The sequence below is a fragment of the Prionailurus viverrinus genome, chromosome E1 (assembly GCF_022837055.1).
Source record: "Prionailurus viverrinus isolate Anna chromosome E1, UM_Priviv_1.0, whole genome shotgun sequence".
In the NCBI taxonomy this organism is placed as follows: domain Eukaryota; kingdom Metazoa; phylum Chordata; class Mammalia; order Carnivora; family Felidae; genus Prionailurus; species Prionailurus viverrinus.
Genome location: NC_062574.1, coordinates 51564081 through 51584847, shown reverse-complemented (window position 1 = coordinate 51584847; position 20767 = coordinate 51564081). Strand labels below are relative to the sequence as shown.

General features: G+C 65.9%; 1 protein-coding gene across 7 annotated transcripts in view; it reads left to right on the top strand.

The window, feature by feature from the left end:
- Positions 1-20767, top strand: part of AATK (apoptosis associated tyrosine kinase) — a 32037-nt gene that overhangs the window by 9002 nt on the left and 2268 nt on the right. For 2 of the 7 annotated variants that reach the window (XM_047833357.1, XM_047833356.1), the window contains exons 2-12: positions 6759-6892; positions 9771-9918; positions 12231-12310; positions 12796-12914; positions 13032-13197; positions 14030-14163; positions 15590-15674; positions 15773-15894; positions 17172-17321; positions 17772-20379; positions 20519-20666. In XM_047833357.1, the coding sequence (XP_047689313.1) occupies positions 6759-6892; positions 9771-9918; positions 12231-12310; positions 12796-12914; positions 13032-13197; positions 14030-14163; positions 15590-15674; positions 15773-15894; positions 17172-17321; positions 17772-20379; positions 20519-20666 (3894 nt within the window). Of the gene's footprint in view, positions 1-1775; positions 2328-6758; positions 6893-7326; positions 7345-9267; positions 9919-10796; positions 12311-12795; positions 12915-13031; positions 13198-14029; positions 14164-15589; positions 15675-15772; positions 15895-17171; positions 17322-17771; positions 20380-20518; positions 20667-20767 lie in introns of those variants that run through there. The other 5 variants (XM_047833360.1, XM_047833359.1, XM_047833362.1 and 2 more) reach the window with 5 other exon arrangements.

Below are 20767 nucleotides of genomic sequence, written 5' to 3'. Positions count from 1 at the left end.
CCACCTTACAGACAAGTGGGGGCTCTGGTTTCAGTCCCTGGTCTGTCCTGTCTTCATTCCCGCTGATCTCTGAGATCTGGGGGAAGAAGGGAGGAAACACACGAGCCTGGGTCCCCCTGGGAGGCGCCCGGCCACACGAGGGCCCAGACCTGGTGGAGGGCGCCCGTGTCCCCGCTCCAGAATTCCGCTCCTCTAGGGAAAACTTCCACATCTGGGCCCACAGACCAACCTTCGTGGAGAACCTCTACCCCCTCCGCCCCCAGCACTGGCTCTGCTCCCAGGACGGCTGGTGGGGACCTCTCCTGCTGGCCACCCCCCCGCCCCGGGAACCCCAGAATCCTGCTGACTCCTGCTTGCTTCGGCAGGGGGCTGGGAGATGGGGGTGTCAGGGGCAGACGATGGGGTCAGTGGGGCCTCCCTGGGACGTTGGCCCCTGACACCCTGGGCACGCAAACTGCCACCCTTAACACTGTTCACTTGCCTCATCCTGTTAACTCAGCAGAACACCCTCCTGGCTGTGGTTCCTTCCTGTGCAGGACCCCATTTGCGTCACCGGGCATGGGGGCAGGGGGACTGGTGCCAGGATGTCCTCAGACGCCCGGCCGAGGCCCCGCCCCGGGCCTGCGGCTGATCCCTGCACTGGAGTCCCCGTGGGCTGGGCAGCCTGGGCACGCCACGTGAGGAGCCCGGGGCGCACTGGGCTGGGCTGGGGACCCCTCGGCTGCTCCTGCTGGGGAGTGAGCTCTCCGTGGTGCGAGCAGCAGAGGGCATCAGGCCTCAATGGACAGTACTCTCTGTTGTGGACGTGACCCTTGACCTGGCCTCCACGGCGTCTGAGTGCTCTCTGGACACTTTGAAATCGAGGTGAAGCTCACGTAATGTAAAGGGGACCGTCTGGAAGTGAGCGATGCAGGGTATTTAGTGCCCAGTGTCGTGCACCCACCCCTCTGGTTCCAGAACATTCTCCTCACCCCGTAACGACACAACGAGCCACCAGCAGCCACTCCCCGTCGCACGGCCCCTGGCAAACACCCCCTGTTTTCTGCTGCTCTGGAGACTCCACACCCGTGGGGCCTCACGACACTTACTTCCCGTTAAAAAATCATGGCTTCGGGTCGCCTGGGGGGCTCAGCTGGCTGAGCATCTGCCCCTGGCTCAGGTCACGATCTCATGGGTTGAGAGTTCGAGACCCATGTCGGGCTCTGCACTGTCCCCCTTGCTCTGCCCCTCCCCCACGAGTTCTCTCTCTCCCCCTCAGAATAAAATATATAAAAATTAAACAAAAATCATGGCATCTTAGTGGTCAGACTGCTCACTTACCCTTCAGAGCAGATGCCAGGTGGACAGCAGGGGGTGGCCTCTCCAGAGGAGACTGGGGAAACCAAGGCACGTGGCTTCGAGGTTGGAGGGTTGACGGGCCCCGCCCTCGCTCCTTCAGCATGGCACCCGAGTACTGCCTGTGTCTCAGGCCTCCAGGGACGTCCCCTCACGCCAAGCCCGTGGGCAAGTGGGCTCAGCGTGGATGGCTCAGAGGGGCCATCGGTGGGTGGTGCTTTTGAAGATGGCGCCCGCCTGGGTGAGGAATGGCCTGGAAGCTTCAGACCCCTGAAGGTTGGACAGGGTGTGGGGGGCCGAGCCCAGGACTCGGTGACGCCGGGGCCCTGTTCTGCGTGCTCTGCGGCCGTGGGGGTCTTTCCAGACGGAACGATGGGTTGTGAGTGATAATTACAGGAGATGACACACACTAGATTCTAGAGACCGCGTGCTCGGCAGCGGCCATATGGAATGTGCCAGCAACGAGCAGGCGGTAAGCGGCTTCTGCCGCCCCAGATGGGCACCGCTCACGGTTTGAGAGATTTTCTTCCAGGTGAATTTTTTTTTTTTTTTAACACAACGGTGACCTGGATTTAGGACCAGTCCCGCCTCTTGCTTTCAACCTTATCGACGTGTGACTGACCTAGACTCAACCACGCCCGTTGACGGTTGGCCCTCGGGAGACCTCGCGCGTGGTTTGGGGGGCCCCACGACCCCTGGGCCGCACAGTCACGTGACGGACACTTGCCCGGCGCCCAAACGTGTCCTCGTGTGTCTTCCTTCTCCTGAGTAGCGTCACGTTGAGATTTCCACTTTGAAAACTTCTTCAGCTCACTTTCTCTGGCTCCTTTGCAGATACACCGTTTTGTTCCCATCCTTCCTTACTGGTGGACTCTTCCTTACTGGTCCTTCTTAGAACCGTCACCGTAGCGAATGCGTGGGACGTGTGTCTGTCTTCGGAGTCACCGCTCTCATTCTTCCGTTCATTTATTCAGGACTTGTGCACCCTCCGGGTTAGTCTCTTGGTTGAAATTCCCAGACAAGGTGGGGGCGCCTGGGTGGCTCAGTCGGTTGAGCGTCTGACTTCAGCTCAGGTCCTGATCTCTCGGTTCGTGAGCTCGAGCCCCGCACGGGGCTCTGTGCTGACAGTGCGGAGCCTGCTTGGGATCTTCTGTCCCCCTCTCTCTGTCTGCCCCTCCCACCCAAATAAATCAACATTAAAAAATAAATAAATTCCCAGACAAGGAATCACTTGGCCAACGAGAAGCTCGGTCCCCAAGGAGCTGCACCCACATCTCTGAACCGCTTTCCAGTTGATTCTCCGATTCTCGCACGGGGAGCCTGGCGGCTGCTTCTGGTGCCCTGGCTTCAGCCAGGACGGGGGGTTCTGGAAACTCGCTCAGGCCGGAAGCGGACTTTGTGTTTAGAGTTGCGCCTCTTTGATTACGGACGAGGCTGATCGTTTCCTTGCGGGCTTTGCTTAGTCTGTTTGTTTGTGTTATGGGGTCTTAACGTATTTTTTTTTTTTTTTTAATTTTCGCTGATGGTGGGCCCTGTAGAGTAATGCTACCGGTCTTGTGATAGGTGTTCTGTAAATCGTTTTTCCTGGTTTGCCATGTGCCTTGAATTTGGGGCTTTTATGGAACATACGTTTTTATGGAGCGAAACCCATCGGTATTTTGTGATTCCCTCTGTTGCTTTTAGCTTAAACATTCTTTTCCACGAAGAAGCCTGGCGTCTCCCTCTTTTCTTCTCCGGTGCTGTGATTTGACTTCCAGGCGTCAGTTTGGAGTTACTGCGTGTGTGGGGACGTGGCTCTTCCCCTGCACAGTCCCTCCATCCCGCCACCGCCTGTGTTCTGTGTGGGGTCTTCGGGCCGGCCGGCCTGGCTCCGGGCTGTCCCTTCAGGCTCTGGCTCCCCGCATCGTCCCGCAGCAGCACGTGCGTGCTGGTAACAATCACCACTTTTCCACGTGTGATCAGCCACAGACACACGGCCACCCCCCCTCTCTGCTTGTTGTAGCTTCTGTCACCAGGTTAGAGTTTCATCCCCCTCAGGGTCACAGGACTCGCTGACAGACGACTGGTGGTGGGGGCGGTGATCTAGGTCATGTGACAGTCCCGCCCAGACACCTGTCCCCACCTGATGGCAGAAACAAGTCACATTTTCCTTTTACGGGAAGCCCAGCCCGGCACCTGGTTCTGTTCTGACCTGTGCCTTACCCTTCTCCCGCCCAGGTCCCCAAAAATGCTCTGTCCCCTCCGCAACCTGGAAGGGAGACCTCGGTACGCAGCAGGTGCCCCATAAATGTGAGGCACTGCTCCTAAACGTGGCCGTACAGTTTTCCAGAACGCGGTGCCTCCTCTGGGAAAGACCCGGCCGCGTTGGACCATGGTGCCCGGGCCACCAGGCCATCGAGGAGGCGTCCCGTTCGGGGCAGGGTGGAGGCTGACCCGTGGACGGTGACAGGACCTGGGGTCTCTGCCTCACTTTCTGTGTTGCTTCTGCAGTGGATGGAAGTGTTTTCTTAAATGTAACTGGCGGGGGCGCCTGAGTGGCTCATTTGGTTGAGCGTCCGACTCCGGCTCGGGTCACGGTCTTGCGGTTCGTGGGTTCGAGCCCCGCGTCGGGCTCTGGGCTGACAGCTCGGGGCCCGGAGCCTGCTTCGGATTCTGTGTCTCCCTCTCTCTGCCCCTCCCCTGCTCGTGCTCTGTCTCTCGCGTTATCTCAAAAATAAATAAACGTTAAAAAAAAAATGTAACTGGCAAAAGACGGTCCGGTGCCATAAACGGCCCCTGCAGGAGGGCATGTGCAGAGGCGGGACCGGGGACAGGGTGGCCGGGATGCTGGCTGGTTCTGGTGGGCAGAGCCGGCGCCCGCGATGACACGGTGCCTGCTGTGTGCGCGGTAGCTTTTGTTGTCCCTTCTCACGGGCGTTTCCATTTCCTGAACGCGTTGGCTTTGACGTCTCGTGTCTTCACGTGAAGGAGCCGTACTCTGTGGTCCCTTCTGTGTGGGTTCACGTGCTTACAGCAGGACCTTAATGACAACAGAAAAGCCCCTTTTATGCCCCAACTGTGACCCGCCCAGCCCGCGGGGCACTGAAGGTGGCAGGGAGGGCTCTAGCTGCTGCTTTTAGGAGTCCCCCCTGGGGTTTTCCTCTAGAACCACCCCCGCCCCCACCCACCCCCACCCACCCCCACCTCCTACAGCTGCCCCCCGGCTATAGCCACCCCTCAAGGGGTTTGGGCCCACGGTTCGACCTGTGCTTCCGGCCACCCACAGGCCCTGCAGAGTTCCAACCCTGTTTTCAGTGAACTTGCTCCCTGCCCCCAGTTCTGCACACAGAGGAGAGGCTGAGGGTGGAGGCTGAAGGTGGAGGCTGAGGGTGGAGGCTAAAGGTGGAGGCTGAGGGTGGAGGCTGAGGGTGGAGGCTGAACCTGGGCCTCCTGAGGTAGTTGTGCCCCGCAGCAGCCTGTGCAGCCCTGCCGGGTGGGTGGCTGTTGGACCACGGTGCCTGCTGTCTTCCTCAAGGACCCAGCGGGCTGGAAGCCCTGCCCCAGGCTGCAGGAGCAGCCAGGAGAGGGAGGTGCAGGATTGTGTGTGCAGGTGGGGGCATCTGGAGAGGAGCGTGCTGGGTGCCCAGTGGGTCCCCATGGCAGTGGAGCGGCCTTGAGGGCTCTGGCTGCTCCCTGGGGGTGCGGGGATCTCCAACCCCGGGAGGAAACGCCACGGGCCAGCGCTGTGGGCCGTGTGCTATCAGGTGTTGGAGCCCAGTGCACGACTTTCAACACACACACCCGACTTGGCCTGCAGAGGCCCTGGGAGGGTGTCCGCTTTGGACCCCTGGGGCACCGGGACACGGCCTGTGGCTGCCCTCCACGCAGGTTTCCTCCTGGTGCAGGCCCGGCCGGTTTCCCCTGCCACGGTGGCCCCGTCCTCCTGGCTCTCTGACCCTGCCCGGCCCCTGCTACCTGGGCCCCTCCATCTTCCGTGTGGGTGTGGGGAATGAGCTTGGAGACCAGAGCGGGAGTCCAGGCTGTGCTCACCATCTTTCCAGGCTCTCGGGTTCACACTGCCTCCAGGCGGCCCTCCCAGATGCCCCGTTAGCTTGGGTTCCTATGTCGGCACAGAAGGCATGGGGACAGGGGCACGTCAGTCGGAGGTCAGCTCTGCTACCCTAGGCAAGCTCCTCACTTTCATGGAGCCTTCATTTCTTCCTGTCCATCGGGGTCAGGCCTGAGGGCCACCTCAGTGACCATTTGGGACCCCCGAGGCCCTGCTGAGACGGGCTCTGACCTGAACTGATGGGCTCGGGATGCCAGGTGTGCTGGGCTGGGTGGCGGGTTGGGGGATCGGCCACTGGGGGCTGAGGGGTGGGGATGCTTGGTGTGTGCAGAGCAATTGGGGGCAGAAAGCCTCCAGGGGCCAAATGGGGATGGACAGACAGAGGTCTTTGGGGGAAGGGGGTGCAGTGTGACAGGACAGGAGGGGCAGGCCTGCCGTGCCCGCCTCTGTCTGGGGGACGCCTGGGCTGGCCCTGCTGTGCTGGCCCGTGGACACCAGATGAGCAGAGCCGGGGGGGGGGGGATGGGGGCAGCTCAGAGCCCTGGCTTGGGGGCCACCTGTATGTGTTGGGGGGGCCATGTGATGCTATCCTGGCACGTCAAGTTCCCCATCTGGTGAGGGCTAGCCATGAGGGGGCCCTTGTGGACCAGTGCTGCAGAACGAGGGGTCGCTGCTGTTCCCAGGACAGAAACCGGGTGCTTCAGCAGGAGGGTGACTTGGAAAGGCCAAGCCACACGGGGGGACTCTGCTGCCCCGTGGCTGTAGCGCCACCTTCTCGGGGCAGTGGGGTCCCTGTGCCTCAGAGGCCAGACGGGCCTGGCTCATGGCTCTGGCCCCCAGCGGCACAGAGCCTGGCACGCGGCTGCCCCCACACCTCTCCCTCACAGCGCGCCCTGAGGGTCCCTCCCCGCCCTTGGGGTCCCGCAGTGTTGGCGGGTGCTGTCCTCGTAGCTTTGGGGGCATGACAGCCCCTGGCGCAGGCTCCGGAGAGGGGAGGTGGGGTGACCAAAGTCTGGAAGAGACGTGGAGGGCAGTTTCCCACAGCCCCGAGACCCTGGCCTCATGGAGGGGCGTCCGTGAACCCCCACAGCTGGGACCTGGGAAAGGCTCCAGCCGCTTTACCGGCTCCGTGTTCTCTGAGTGAGGCCGCAGCGGCACCCAGTGGCCATCCGGGGAACTGCAGGCTCCGGGCCACGGCGGCCGCTCTGCCCTGAGCCCCGCGGCTGTGCCTGTGGGTGGCAGGTCTCAGAGCGAGGGTCAGGGCGGGCTGGGGAGGCAGGGGCTTGGCTGGGCCCTGGGTACACCTGGAGGGACAGGGTGAGCCTGGGGGGCCGGAGCCTTGGAGGCTGCCCCGTGACCCCCTCTTCCTTGGCAGACGGCGCCCCCCTCAGTGAGCTCTCCTGGTCGTCCTCCCTGGCTGTGGTGGCCGTGTCCTTCTCCGGGCTCTTCACTGTCATTGCCCTCATGCTGGCCTGTCTGTGCTGTAAGAAGGGTGGCATCGGGTTCAAGGTGAGGGCCGGGGGCCCAAGGGGATGCGGACGGGATCCCAAGGGTTGGGCTCTCTTGTGCCCACTTGGCACTGAGCCTCCCTCCCCTGGGGGACTGCCTACAGGAGGGCCGTGGAGGCCAGCCCACTGTCTCCCCCATTTTGGACCCCCTCTGTGTGGGCATGTCCCAGCTCAGGGCCAGGCCACTCAGTGCCGCGCATGGGTTGGGCACTCTGGGACAGTGAGGATGGGCCTTGCAAGAGCTCACGGGGGGGTTCCTGAGCCGGTGTGGGAGGGGGCTCGCTTCCCCAGACGCCCCTGACTCCCCCGTGGAGGAGGAGGGCTCTTGGCCCAGCGGTCCTCAAGTTCCTGCTCATTCGAACCGACAACAGGAAACCAAAGCCACCCAGACACGCTTTCCCTGCACCAAAACCACCTTGCCAGCCGGACCTGGGGCATCTTCTGCCCCACAAGGTGGGGATCGTGTGCCGGAGCCAGAAACCGGGGTGACCGTGCGCAGCGGCATTGGTCGTTGCTTACTCACGGAGCATCAGCTAAATGCACGGCCCCGTCTTCACTACAGCCGCTCCCCAGAGTTACATTCCCAAGGGTCCTGGGCTGAATTCTGGGGCCCCCTCCTGAGGATGATGACCGAGGGGTACCCCCTGGAGAGCTGTCCCCCCCACCCCGCCATGTCTGGTTGCAGCTCTGAGCGGGGAGGACCAGGGGGAGAAGCTGGCATTTGAGAACCCCAAGCAGAGGCTCCCTGCTGCCCCCGCCCACATGGGTCGAGTTCCTGCCAACTTAGCAAATAGCGGGCTGGGCTGTGGTCATTCACCCCCTGCCCTGGGCTGGAGGTCGGATTCCTGGGCCTGGAGAGTTGGGGAGGGGAGGGGCCGTCCTGTGGCACCCATCAGTGTCCACACCAAGTGGCCCACACCCCGTTTTAGAGAAATAGCGCCCCCCCCCGATATGGCATGTCACGGAGTGGGGGCCCACAGGAGCTGCCCACCTGCCTGGTGAGGACGAGGAACTTGCCTGTTACAGAGGCCACCCTTCCAGCCCCTCAGTGCCTCCGTGGCAGGGCTGTGGCTCCTTGCACCCTGCCCTGGCTAGACTGTCTCCCTGACCTGCGGGCACCCAGCATCTGGGCCAGGCAGGATCCTGGGGCCAGAGCCGTGAGGTCATGGGGGGTGGGGGGCGGGGAAGCTTTGTATAGGTCAGCCCCTCCTCAGGGTACTGTGAGAACAAGGCCCCAAACAAGGACCAGCCTCGGCCCCTCCTACCCTTGCCCTCCTCACCTCCTGGAGAACATGGTGCCCAGAACATTCCAGCCCCAGTACGTGTTGGTGGGAGGGCCTGCCTACACCGGGGGCTCCTGCCTGGTCTCTGGGGGCCCAGGGCTGGGCACCCCCGGGAGCTTGCTGGGAGAAGGGGCCGGGCAGCGATGCTCACACTGTCCTACTTGATTGCCCGCTGTGCCGGAATCATCCAGCGGGCTGTCGGGCAGCACCATCAGGTATGGGCTGGGCCAGGCCCCGGTGGGGTGTGTGGGCCTACAGCTGCAGCATCCCAGGGCCCCGAGGGTGGTCTTGAGGGCCCTGGGCAGGGGGGCTCGTCGCAGGCACCAGCCCCTTCCCCCTGCCCCCAATGTTCTGTCCTCTCTGGGCCAGGACAGGGACTGGCCCACAGGGACACCAGCATGGGGTCCCCAGTCACCCCTGGAAGCTGAGAACACAGAGACCAGGGGAAAGGAGGGTCCCGGGGTCACGCAGCACTGAGGGAGAAACCTAGGCCCCCTGGCTCCCAGTCCAGCTGCCTGTCCGTATGGGTGGGGCCCTCCAGGCCTCCGTTTCCCCACCTGGGCAGTCCGGTTGTGGGCTCCAGGGAGGAGAGCTGCTATTGTTTGAGTAGTTGTTTTGCATCAGGCTCTGGATTTCTGAGACTTTGGCTCTCCTCTGGAATGTGCTCTGGACCTGGGGGGAGGGGTCTTCCCCACAGAGAGGTGCAGCAGCGGCATTTCAAAATAGCAGCCAGCCAGGTGGGGCCCAGCCCCGGGCTGCCCAGGCCAGGCTCTTAAGGAGCCCTGGGAGCCGGTAAAGGCCCACCTGGGTCAAGGTCCAGGGGGACGGCTGTGGAAGGTGGCAGGGTGCCTGGCCTGGGGGTGGAGGTGGGGGTGGGCTCCCTGCTCTGGGCACTCAGGAAGGCTCTTTGTCTGGAAGGGGTAGGGGCACTTAGATGCCCCTCCACTGGGGCGGGGGGGGGGGGAGGTCCCCCCCATCCCCGTCCTGTCCCCACTCTCCAGCCCTAACCTTGAGGTTGAGTTCACAGGCTGGGCGGGGCTCGGGCTGCAGTGGGGAGGGGTGGCAGACAGAGGAGTCGGGGGCTGAGTGGATGGGCAGGGGCAGCTGGCCTCGGCCTCTCGGTCTCCTGTCTCTGGCCCCACCGCCGCTCCTGCTGGCCGCTGGTCACTGGTCACTGGTCGGGGTGGACCAGGCTGGGCCAGGCGCTGCTGCCCTGGGGCTCATGGCCCCCCCAGGCTTGAGACTCTGGCCTTGGGAGGCTGGTTTTCCTCACAAGCAACCAACCAACACAAACAGCAGCCCTCTGGCCCTCTGGGCAGCTGGTGTCCCTGGTCTCCTGGAGGGGGAGGGGCTCGGAGGGCCGCGTGTCCTCTGCCCTGAGGAGCCAGTGGAGGGGTACAAGGGGCAGCCGGCAGGTGCCCCAACTCTAGGTCAGGCCCCCCAGCCCGCTCCACACCCAGGTCCAGAAGAGGTGATAGCTCGGTCCTTTCTGAGCCTGTCCTGTACCCTGTGACCGTCCCCTCCCCTGCCCTGCCCTGCCCTCGTTCCCGGAGTCCTGGCGCTCCCCGTGAGCCTGGCACCCACCTACCGCTGCAGGAGTTTGAGAATGCCGAGGGGGAAGAGTACGCAGCAGGCTTCTCGGCACAGGGCTCCCCTGCCTCAGGGGCTCCGAACGGGCCAGACGTGTATGTCCTGCCACTCACCGAGGTCTCCCTGCCCATGGCCAAGCAGCCGGGGCGCTCAGGTGAGTGAGCCCCCCAGTAGGCCCAGCTGGTGTGCAGAAGGTGCGACTCGGGCCTCAGCAGCCGGTGCCCCCCTAGGCGGGGGTGGCAAAGGGCTGGCGTGTGTTCCCTTTTGCTGGGACCGGGGGGCGCCGCGGGCAGGCCTGGGTCAGCCTGCCCGCCAGCTCCCCCACCTGGGGGCTGCTGTTCGAAGGGGTGGCCACGGGGGCGAGGGACCTGTTGCCCTGGTCCTGGGATGGGCTGCCCGTGTGCAGGGAGGAGGGGCTCCTCTGCTGTCCCTGGATGCTTGACCCCAGACCACCCCCTCAGCTCCGGCTGGCCACTCCGGCACATGGGCCCCATTGTGCCCAGTGGGTGGGGCCCACCCACTCGGGGAGGAGGGGCTCTTTGGGGCTCTCTCTGTGGGCGGGGCTGTGAAGGGGCCTTTTACTCAGGCCTTGGGGGTGGGGCAGGTGCAGGCAGGGGCCTCCTCCCATAGTAGCTTCCTTGCCTGGCCTCCTGTTTGTTCCCCACCCTGGGGTCTCCCCACCAGGGTGACCACCCACAGGGCCGATGTAGGCCCGAGCTTGCGAGGTTATAGGTCAGCATCCAAGCTGGGCTTTGAACCTGCCTGCTGGAGGCCGTCCCTGTGGAAGCCCCTAGGTGTGTCTGGAGCCTGGGGTGGGAGACGGTCCCTGGCTTCATTCGGTTCCATGGCAGCCTGATCTCAAGTCGTCTCCCTGGAGCCTCCCAGGAAAGGCCGGTGCCCACCCCAGGTCCTCCAGGAGCACCTTGGGAAGGCTGTCAGGCCCCGGGGTGGGGGTGGGGGGGGGAAGGGGACAGCCTGTTGCTGTGGTCATGAGCTGACCCACCCCACCCGCTCTGTTCCACACCTTCCCAGGCCCGTGACCCTGAAGCCCAGACTTCATCAAGGGCTGCGGGCCCCCAAGGCACTGGTCTGGGTCCTCAGCCCGAGGGCCCAGGGTTCCGTGGGTATCACCACCCCCACCCCCCGAGCCAGCGTCAGGCAGGAGCCAGGGCCTGGGGCTCAAAGGCATGTGCACATCTGTTGACTGGCCCGAATCAACACCCCATAAAACCCTGAAGGTAGACACCCTGCTGTAGGAGGCCCCCCCGACCTTCCTGGGTGACCGTGGGGCTCTCCGAGCCTGTGCTGACCTGGACACTGTAACTGGTGGGGGAGCCAAGGGTCATCCCAGAGGACACTCCCTTCCCCCCCCACCCATGCCCTCCCCCCCGCCCCCCCGCCAGCCTGGGCCTGTCACCTGCAAGCAGTGTCGGGGACCTTGAAGAATCTTTGAGACTTGGCTTCTCCCACCCCTCAGGGGACTGTCCCTGAGGGTGGGGGGCCGGGGCATAGGAGCGAGCGGCCGCCGCCGGCTTTCTCCATTTCTGTAGCTCACGTGTAGTTCTGTAGGGTTCCCCGTCTCTGGGGACGGGAGAGACTTCAGGTGATGCCGGGGTCAAGGGCTAAAACCCTGAGTAACAAGTATCACCTGGACCTGGAGAATGTGGAGGAGTCCGCAGGCTGGGGCCCAGGGACGGGAGCCCCGAGACTCAGGGCCCGTGCAACCCCCATCCTAAGTTCTGCTCAGCATCAAGGTCAATATTCCCTGGGAGCAGCCCCCCACCCCCGAGGCTCTCCTGGCATCCTAGGCCCAGCCCTGTCCCCTGGCCCTCAGGACAGTTGGCGTGGGAGCAGAATTCGGGGAATCCCTTGGGGCACAGGGCGCGAGTGGGTTCAGCAGCCCTGGCCCTTCCTCTGGGGCCCCCACTGACCCTTCCTCCCTACTGACCTCACCCAGCACAGCCTATAGGAGAATGGGCCCTGTGTGCTCCGTACAGGGCTGTGCCAAGCAGACCCCAACAAAGGAGCCTTTGGTGTGCCTGGTGCTGGAATGCCAGCCTGTGGCAGGGGTGAGGGGACGGGCTGCTCCGGGGCCCTCCTCCCCACGGGCTGGGCCCCGGCCACACTGCCTGCCTGGCATTGCCTCTGCGCCCATCCTGGCTCCAGGCCCTGCTGTCTTCAGCCTGGCTCGTCCCGGTGGCCTGGGGCACAGCCTTTGCAGACCCAGGAGAAAGATGCCCGGACGTGACTTGGAGGTCTGCAGCTCCCCTGGGAGGCAGGCACCCTGTTCTTGGTGGTGGCCCCCAGCTGCAGCCCCGGCTCTGGGGGTCTCAGGGCAGCTCCCCAGAAAAGGCCAAGTGGACAACCCCTGAAGGGGCCGCCGGGTGAGGGAAGATCGGGGCAGTGACAGCCTGAGCTGGGGTCCCTGAGCCCCCCACCCCCACCCCCACCCCCACCCTGTTATAGTGCAGCTGCTCAAGTCCACAGACCTGGGCCGTCACAGCCTCTTGTACCTGGAGGAGGTTGGCCACGGCTGGTTCGGGAAGGTGAGTTGCTGACCCTGGGGTGGGGTGGGGGAGAGGGGCTGACCCCGAGGGCCCCTCTCTCCCCTGGCAGGCAGAGGGGCAGGGTGGAGGCCTGCTTCTCCTGGGAGCCACCCAGCCCTGGGGTCCCCTCCCGGGTTGGGGGGGGGGAGCCCTGCTGTCAGATGCCGGGAGGTACTTCTGAGAGGCAGGGGTGGGGGGGCAGCGTCTCAGTCCTGGCTTCTCCCTGATCCCCAGCCCGGGTGGGGCAGCAACAGGTCCCTCTTCCTCCCTGCAGACCCCCCGAGAGCTGAGGACAGCTGGGGGGGGGGCTTGGGGTGACCACCAAAGAGCAAATGTTTCAGCTGGGAGGGTCCACCCAGGAGGGGCCCAGAAGCCCTTTTGCAGATGAGCGTAACGAGGCTTCCGGGCTCGGGTTCAAGGGGAGAGAGGAAGAGCAGGGACTGGAGGCGGAGCCCGGGGGGCCGTGGTGACGCCCGCCCCCACAGGTGTTCCTGGGGGAGGTGAACTCGGGCATCAGCAGCACCCAGGTGGTGGTCAAGGAGTTGAAGGCCAGCGCCAGCGTGCAGGAGCAGACGCAGTTCCTGGAGGAGGCTCAGCCCTACAGGTGGGCGGCCCCCGGGGCCGGCTGGGGCGGGGAGGGGGGCGCTGGGGGCGCGGGGCGCCGGGCCCCGTGGACAAAGCCGAGCTCTGTGCTGTCCCTGCTCCTCCCCCACCCCTGCAGAGCCAGCCCCCTTCCCCGCCCGCCCGCCCCCTCCTGCCCTGAGTTCGAGTCAGGGGGGCAGCCTGTTGGCTCCCGCAGGGCCCTGCAGCACAGCAATCTGCTTCAGTGCCTGGCGCAGTGCGCGGAGGTGACCCCCTACCTGCTGGTGATGGAGTTCTGCCCCATGGTGAGTCCCCGCTGCCTGGCCCTCCAGCCCCTCCGCCCCGAGCTTCTGCCCAGGATGTTTAGAAGGAGGGCTCAGCCTCCCCACAGAGGAGCCTTTGCTGAGCTGGGGACCCCTCCTCACCCTCCCGTGGGCCTTATGTTCCCCCGGAGGTGGGCTCTCCGGGGCAGAGGCACCTGCAGGGGGGAGGGGGGCTCCAGGTCACTAGGAGGGTGGCTGCTGGGTCTGGGGCGGGCCCAGCCGCCTGTCCTGCTGAGTTGAGCCAGTTTCCTGAGGCCCGCTTACCTCACCGGCGTGTTCTCCCGCCCGTGACTGCCTGCACGATGCCCCCAGGGCCCCTTCCCCCCCAGACAGCTCTGCACCTGCTCTGAGTGGCCCTCGGCAGACATGGGTCCCTGCAGCGTGCAGGCCCCCACTGTCTGGTTTCTGGACCCCTGGCGGTAGCTGTGACCCCCTGGGGCTCCCCCAGCACGGCTGGGCCCTCCTCAGGGATTTGCCAGCTGACCCTCCCGTCGCCTGCCCTGTGTTCCCATGCGGCTGGGCGTCAGTGCTCAGATGGCCTGTCTGCCGCTTGCCAGCAGTGAGGTGGCGAGCCTATGGGCCCTGATAGTCTGCACAAGGGACGTGGTCCTCCCGGCCCCGCAGGGTTGCCTGGGTCTGCAGGGACAGTGAGGAAAGCGCCCTCTGACTGTGGAGTTGTCCTACTGAGAGCCGGCCACTAGGGGGCGGATTTGGTGGCTCCTCTGGGTAGCTGCACCCCCACGTTGCCCAAAGGCCCTGGGCGGGAGGGGCTGGGCGGAGGGCTGGGCGGTGACAGTGCTGCCCCTCTTGGCAGGGGGACCTCAAGGGCTACCTGCGAAGCTGCCGGCTGGCGGAGTCCATGGCGCCCGATCCCCTGACCCTGCAGCGCATGGCCTGCGAGGTGGCCTGTGGAGTCCTGCACCTGCATCGCAACAACTATGTGCACAGGTGAGGGGGTGCGGGGCTGGCGGCTCTCCGGGGGGGTCCCCGTGAGCTCTCTGTGCGGCCTCTGCCCCTGCCTCGAGGCTTGTGTGAGGGTTAGCTGGCTTTATTTATTCAGCCTCTAGGGGCCATTGTGCCAAGGAATCTGGTTAAAGAAAAACCACCAGAGAGGGTGTGGGGAGGTGGATGCTTGCTTCTGCAGGGGGGCCGGCCGGCCTGGGCAGCACCCGTGGGGGCCCAAGGCCCATCCTCTGTCTCCAGGGGGGGTCAGAGCCACCACACTGGCCCTGCTGGCCTCTGTCTGCCTTAGACCCCGGGGGGCGGGGGAGGGATGGCTCTGTCCTGCTTCTCTCCCTGGCCCTGGAAGTCGGAGGGGTGGACCAGGGTGCCCAGCGTAGGAGGATGTGCCCAGAAGAAGTGGTAACAGTCAAGCGGCAACCCCCAGCCCCGGACTCTGCCCAGGCCGCCCTCCCCGACAATGTGTCGGTGCTCCCGGACTCTGCACGGGCCGCCCTCCCCTACAATGTGCTGGTGCTCCCGGACTCTGCCCAGGCCGTCCTCCCCAACAATATCCCGGTGCTCCCGGACTCTGCCCAGGCCGTCCTCCCCAACAATATCCTGGTGCTGAGTGATGACACATACAACTCCAGCATCAGTGATTTTGTTGAAGAGGGCAGCTGCCAGCCTCCTGACCTGCCCGCCGGGCCCGCCCAGCCCCAGGCCCCCGCACACCCGCCGGGCGCAGGCCCGTCTGTGGCCCTGGTGGACGTGCGCTGGCCCCATGCTTGCCCCGGTGCCTTGTGCCCCCAGACCCCCTGTGGCCACCCAGCGGGCAGGGCAGAAGCCCGCAGCCCAAGGCCCCCCGGTGGGGGTACCGACGGTGCCGCAGGCGGTCACTCCCTGTACCCACCTTGCCCTGGGCCGGAAACGGTGCCCAGCCCTGTGCGAGCAGGGCAGGGGCAGGATCCCCTGGGACACTCGGGTCCTCAGTTTCCCTGCCGCTGCCCACCTCCTGGGGAGCTGAGGGTGAGGGCGTAGTGGGAGGGAAGGAAGCCTGCAGTGGCCCTGGCTGGCTCGTGCCCGGGACGGGTCAGTAGACGTTGAGCCGCTGGGGTCAGGAGAGGGGTCCGGTAACGGCGGGGCAGTGCCTTCACGAGGGCCCTGTGGCCTGCCCCGGCCCTTTCTGGGCCTCGCTTTCCTTGTCTGCATTGTAACATTCGAGGCCCTGTCCAGTGGACGCCCCGGGGAGCCCCGTGCTGGGTGAGGGACCCGGGGCTCGGGGCAGCGGGTGGATGGGCCGCCTCTCAGACGCCCCTTCCCACCGGCTCGCGGCGATGCCCTTGGCCACAAGCGGGCCGGCCCCTCAGCGCCCCGAGTGCCCCCAGCCCGGTGCCGCCGCTGACCCCCGCCCTCCTGCCCTCCCGCCCTCCAGTGACCTGGCCCTCAGGAACTGCCTGCTCGCGGCCGACCTGACGGTGAAAATCGGCGACTACGGCCTGTCCCACGGCAAATACAGAGTAAGCGGGCGGGGCCGCGCGGGGGGTGGGGGTGGGGGTGTGGGGGTCAGGGCCGGCCGCCCAGCACCCTGGGGTGACCCTGGGCCCCGCGCCTGCAGGAAGACTACTTTGTGACTGCCGACCAGCTGTGGGTACCGCTGCGCTGGATCGCGCCCGAGCTGGTGGACGAGGTGCACTGTAACCTGCTGGTGGTGGACCAGACCAAGGCCAGCAACGTGTGGTGAGCGGGGGTCCCGGGGGCGTGGCCAGGGCGTGCCCCCCCGCACTCAGTGCCCGCCCTTGTTCTGTCCCCCGCCATCACAGCTCACGGCTACCAGGCCAGGGCCCAGGGCCCGCAGGCTCGAGCGGGTCGAGTCCTCTCCCGCCCCGTGCTGGAGGGGGTGAGGGCCAGGAGAGCCACACGTGCGGTGACATGCTTCTCTGTCCCACTTCGTCACCCTGTAGGAGGTGGGGCTGCCGGGCCACCTGTCGGTTCCCGGTGCCAGTGGCCCATGGCCCCGCCCCACCCCAGGAGCCGCTGACACCCACAGACATCAGGCTTAGAGCGAGCGTGCAGGTTGGAAGGCCAGCTGGGAGCGGCAGCGGGTGCCGAGTGCCCTCCGTGGAGGGGCCGGTGATCTCCCACGACCGCCGTGTGGAGGCACCGCCCATCCTCAGCACCTGCACCAAGTGGGGCACAGACTCAGTCCTGCAGCCTCCGGAGGCTCCGCTGCGGGGGTCCCTGTGCCTGACCAGCCCCTCCCCCAACCCCCACTCCCCGGGCCTGCCTATCCTCCCTCTGCTCCTAGCGAGCCCTCAGAGCCTGGATCCACGGACCCACCCTCCCTCCTGAGCACCCCTGAGTCGCTTAACTGCAGCCCATCAGCCACTCCGTTCCGTCACCGATCTCCCCAACCTGCCTACCCTGCCGCACGCTGACTGGGGTCTCTTAGATGGTTCTGGGCCGGGCCCCCTGACTTCTCTGTTGCCAGATTTGTTCTGTTCCTCACGTTCCCGGTCTCCCGGGACGGCCTGGGGCCCCAAGGAGCTGGGGGAAGTATACCAGAAGGAACCCAGTCGCCTTCTCGCAGCCCTGCCTGTTCCCCGGGCCCACTCCTGCCGGGCTGGGGCGCACCTAGACTCGCCCCTCCCTCGTTCTAGCCCCCAGTGGTACCCAAGGGCTGGGAGCTTCTCCAGGCCCCCACCCCCACCCCCGGAACAGTGTCTGGCCTTCACCGCAGCAAGGTAACAAGCACACAGACAAAGGAATAGACCTGAGTTTGTGGAAAGGCCAGTGTGGTTTTTATTTACCCAGGTGCCCTGGACACAGGCTTGGGCCTGGCCGGGTGGCACATCCTGCCAGTTTACTGAAGGAAAGTGCTGTCCTTTGGGAGGGGCGTCCCTAGGACACTGGTGTGGTGACAGGAGCTGCCCTGTGGTGCCCACGGCTCTGAGATCCCACGCAGCCATGCCGTGGCCAGCCACGCCGGCCCCCTGTGATGGCCCTTGCCTCCGTAGGTCCCTGGGCGTGACCATCTGGGAGCTCTTTGAGCTGGGCGCACAGCCCTACCCCCACCACTCCGACCGGCAGGTGCTGGCCTACGCAGTCCGAGAGCAGCAGCTGAAGCTCCCCAAGCCCCAGCTGCAGCTGACGCTGTCTGACCGCTGGTGAGGACCCTGTGACGCCAGGCTGGGCAGAGTGTCCCCAGTAGGAAGGTCAAGACCACGGAGGGTGCTCTGAGTGTGAGCGCCTGGGTTTCCAGCCCCCGCTGGCTCTCCCCTCCAGGCCCCATCCTGAGCCCACAAAGAAAGGAGCCTTTTCAACCAAAACTCAAACTCACCTGCAGCCGGGGCGGGGGGGGGGGGTGCACTCACGGAAAAGTGCTTCGGCCCCCAAACCTCTGGGCCCACCTTGGGAGAGCTGGGGCTCCTGTAATGAACTTGGAAGTTCTCTTCAACGTCCTTGGAGAACTCTATGAGGAGAGGCCCCCAGACCTTCGTGCGGAGGGCCGATCTGCTCTTCTGCAGGAAGTGGGGTCCTGGCAGGGCGGTGCCCCGGGTGCGGGGTGGGCAGGGACCCCTGGGCAGGGGCTGAGCCCCAGGCCTCCCTGCCCGCAGGTACGAGGTGATGCAGTTCTGCTGGCTGCAGCCTGAACAGCGGCCCACGGCCGAGGAGGTGCACCTGCTGCTGTCCTACCTCTGTGCCAAGGGCGCCACTGAGGCGGAGGAAGAATTTGAGCGGCGCTGGCGCTCGCTGCGGCCAGGCGGGGGTGGCGCAGGCCCTGGGCTGGCAGGCCTGGCTCTGGGGGGCGCGGGCGAGCTGGCCTCCGCCTCGTCCTTCCCGCTGCTGGAGCAGTTCGCAGGCGACGGCTTCCACGCGGACGGGGACGACGTGCTGACGGTGACCGAGACGAGTCGCGGCCTCAACTTCGAGTACAAGTGGGAAGCGGGCCGCGGCGCCGAGGCCTTCCCACCCCCCGGGGCTGCAGCGAGCCCTAGCCGCACCGCTTGCCTGCAGGAGCTGTGTGCCGCTGACGGTGCGCCCCCGGGCGTGGTGCCTGTGCTCAGTGCGCACAGCCCCTCGGTGGGCAGCGAGTACTTCATCCGGCTGGAGGAGCCGATACCCGCCGCCGGCCACGACCCTGACTGCGCCGGCTGCACCCTCAGCCCCCATGCCGTGGACCTGCTCCCCGATGGTGGTGACCAGGACAATGACTCGGAGGGCAGCGCGGCCACCTCGCTGGCCATGGAGCCCCTGCTGGGCCATGTGCCACCCCCAGAGGGGTCCTGGGGCCGCTGTGACTACTACCTGCATGGGAGCTGTGCCCGGGAACCGTCCTGTCCTCTGAGCTCGCCTTCACCCGGGACCCTCGTGCTGGCGGAGCCCAGGGAGGAGGACGCCGACTGGGGCACAGCTGCCTTCTGCCCACCCTTCTTGGAGGACCCAGTGGGCACGTCCCCCTCGGGCGGGGAGGAGATGGGGGCCACCGAGGCCTGCAGGGCCGCCCAGCCCAGACACTGGAGCTCCAACGTGTCCGCCAACAACAGTGGCAGCCGAGCACCAGGCTCCTGGGACCCGGGACACGTGGCTGGCTGCATGGACTGCTGCCCTGGCCCAGAGCACACCTTACGGGCTGCCCCGGAGCTAGGCGGTCCCCTGGCCCTAGAGGACCCCACAGAGCCTCTCCTTGGGTCAAAGGGGGCCTCCTCTGGCCAGGAGCTAGGCCGCTGCTTTGGCCTTCCTCATCTGTGTCCTGCTGAGGGCCTGGCACCAGCCATCTGCCTGGTGACGTCCTCCCGGACAGAGGCAGCCATTAGCCAGGCTAACAGCCCCCAGATGGAGCCCAGGCTTGCTGAGGAAGCTGAGGGCTCTGCCAGACCTCAGCTACCCCTTTCCTCTGTCCCAGCCCCATCCCAAGAGGGAGCCCTGCTTCCTGCCGAGGCGGTCAGTGCCCTCGACACCCTGCCCGCCTTGCCCACGCCTGCTGGCAGCTGGGAGACTGCCACGGAGGCAGCCCAGACCCCAGACAGCTACAGGGTTTCCCCTGAGCTGGGGGCGCCCATCAGTGAGGATGAGGACATGACAGAGGCCACTTCTGGTGTCTTCGCTGATTTGTCCAGCGATGGCCCACTGGCTGAGAAGCCAGACGTGACTCTGGCCTTCCGCTCTTTGCAGAAGCAGGCGGGGACCCCTGACTCTGGGGACTCCCTGGATATCCCACCTTCAGCCGGTGATGGTGGTGGCTGTGAGGTCTTCAGCCCATCAGGTATTGGCACTCCCGGCGGGCAGCCCCGAGCCCTGGACAGTGGCTATGACACAGAGAACTACGAGTCCCCTGAGTTTGTGCTCAAGGAGGCACACGAGCCATGTGAGCCTGAGGCCTGTGGGGAGCTGGTCTCCGAGGAGGACAGCCCTGGGCCTGAGACTCAGCTCTCCACCTCTCTTGGTGGCCTTGGCCAGAAGAACCCCTACCGTGACTCAGCCTACTTTTCGGACCTGGATACAGAGCCTGACTGCACTTCGGGCCCCCAGGAGAAGGGAGGAGGTGACTTGACCTCCAGGTTAGAGCTGGACCTGGAGAGCTCTGGGCTGCGGGCCGCACAGCCCTCCCCTGAGTCTGGTGTGGCTGGGGGGACGCGAGGCACTGGTCCCAGAGAGGTGCTGCCGCTGCTGCCTGAGGACTTTTCTCCAGGGCCAAGTACATGCCCGGAGGGCCCCAGACCGGACCCTCCCTGGCCCCAGGGCCCCGCCCAAGGGCCTCCAGTGCCCAGCCCCGGGGGTTCCAAGATTTTCCTGCTGACCCCAGTCCCGCTGAGCTCAGAGAGCCACCTCCCTGAGCTCCAGGAGGCCCCAGTACTGCCGTCCGGACCCGCCCAGCAGGAACGGACAGGGAGCCCGGGTGCCCCCAGGACCCCACTCTGCCTGGCCCTGCCGGGACTGCCCGCAGCCCCGGAGGGCCGGTCGGAGGAGGAAGAGGAGGACAGCGAGGAGAGCGATGAGTCGGATGAAGAGCTCCGCTGCTACAGCATCCAGGAGCCCAGCGAGGAGAGCGAGGAAGAGGCGCCTCCCGTGCCCGTGGTGGTGGCCGAGAGCCAGAGCGCGCGCAACCTGCGCAGTCTGCTCAAGATACCCAGCCTGTTGTCGGAGGCCTTCTGCGAGGACCTGGAGCGCAAGAAGAAAGCCGTGTCCTTCTTCGACGACGTCACCGTCTACCTCTTCGACCAGGTGCGCGGCCGGCCCCGGGCTCTGCGCGGGGGGGTGAGGGTGTCCCCCCCCCCCCCCCCCCCCCCCGCGCGGGACGGGAGGCCGTGGGCGTGGCCGCTGCTGGCGCCGGAGCCACGTGCTGCTCTGCTCCTCCATCCAGGAAAGCCCCACCCGGGAGCTCGGGGAACCCTTCCCTGGAGCCAAGGAGTCACCCCCCGCATTCCTGGCGGGCGGCCCCCGCTCCCCCAGCGCCCCCGGCCGGCCGCGGCGGGCAGACCGCTCCCCCGACGGCTCCGCGGCGGAAGAGGGTGAGCGGGGCGCTGGGCGCGGCGGGGGCGGGGCCGCCGGGTGGGCGGTGACGTCAGGGTGGGTGGGTCTGCGTGACGTCGCGGGTGGGCGGGACCACGCC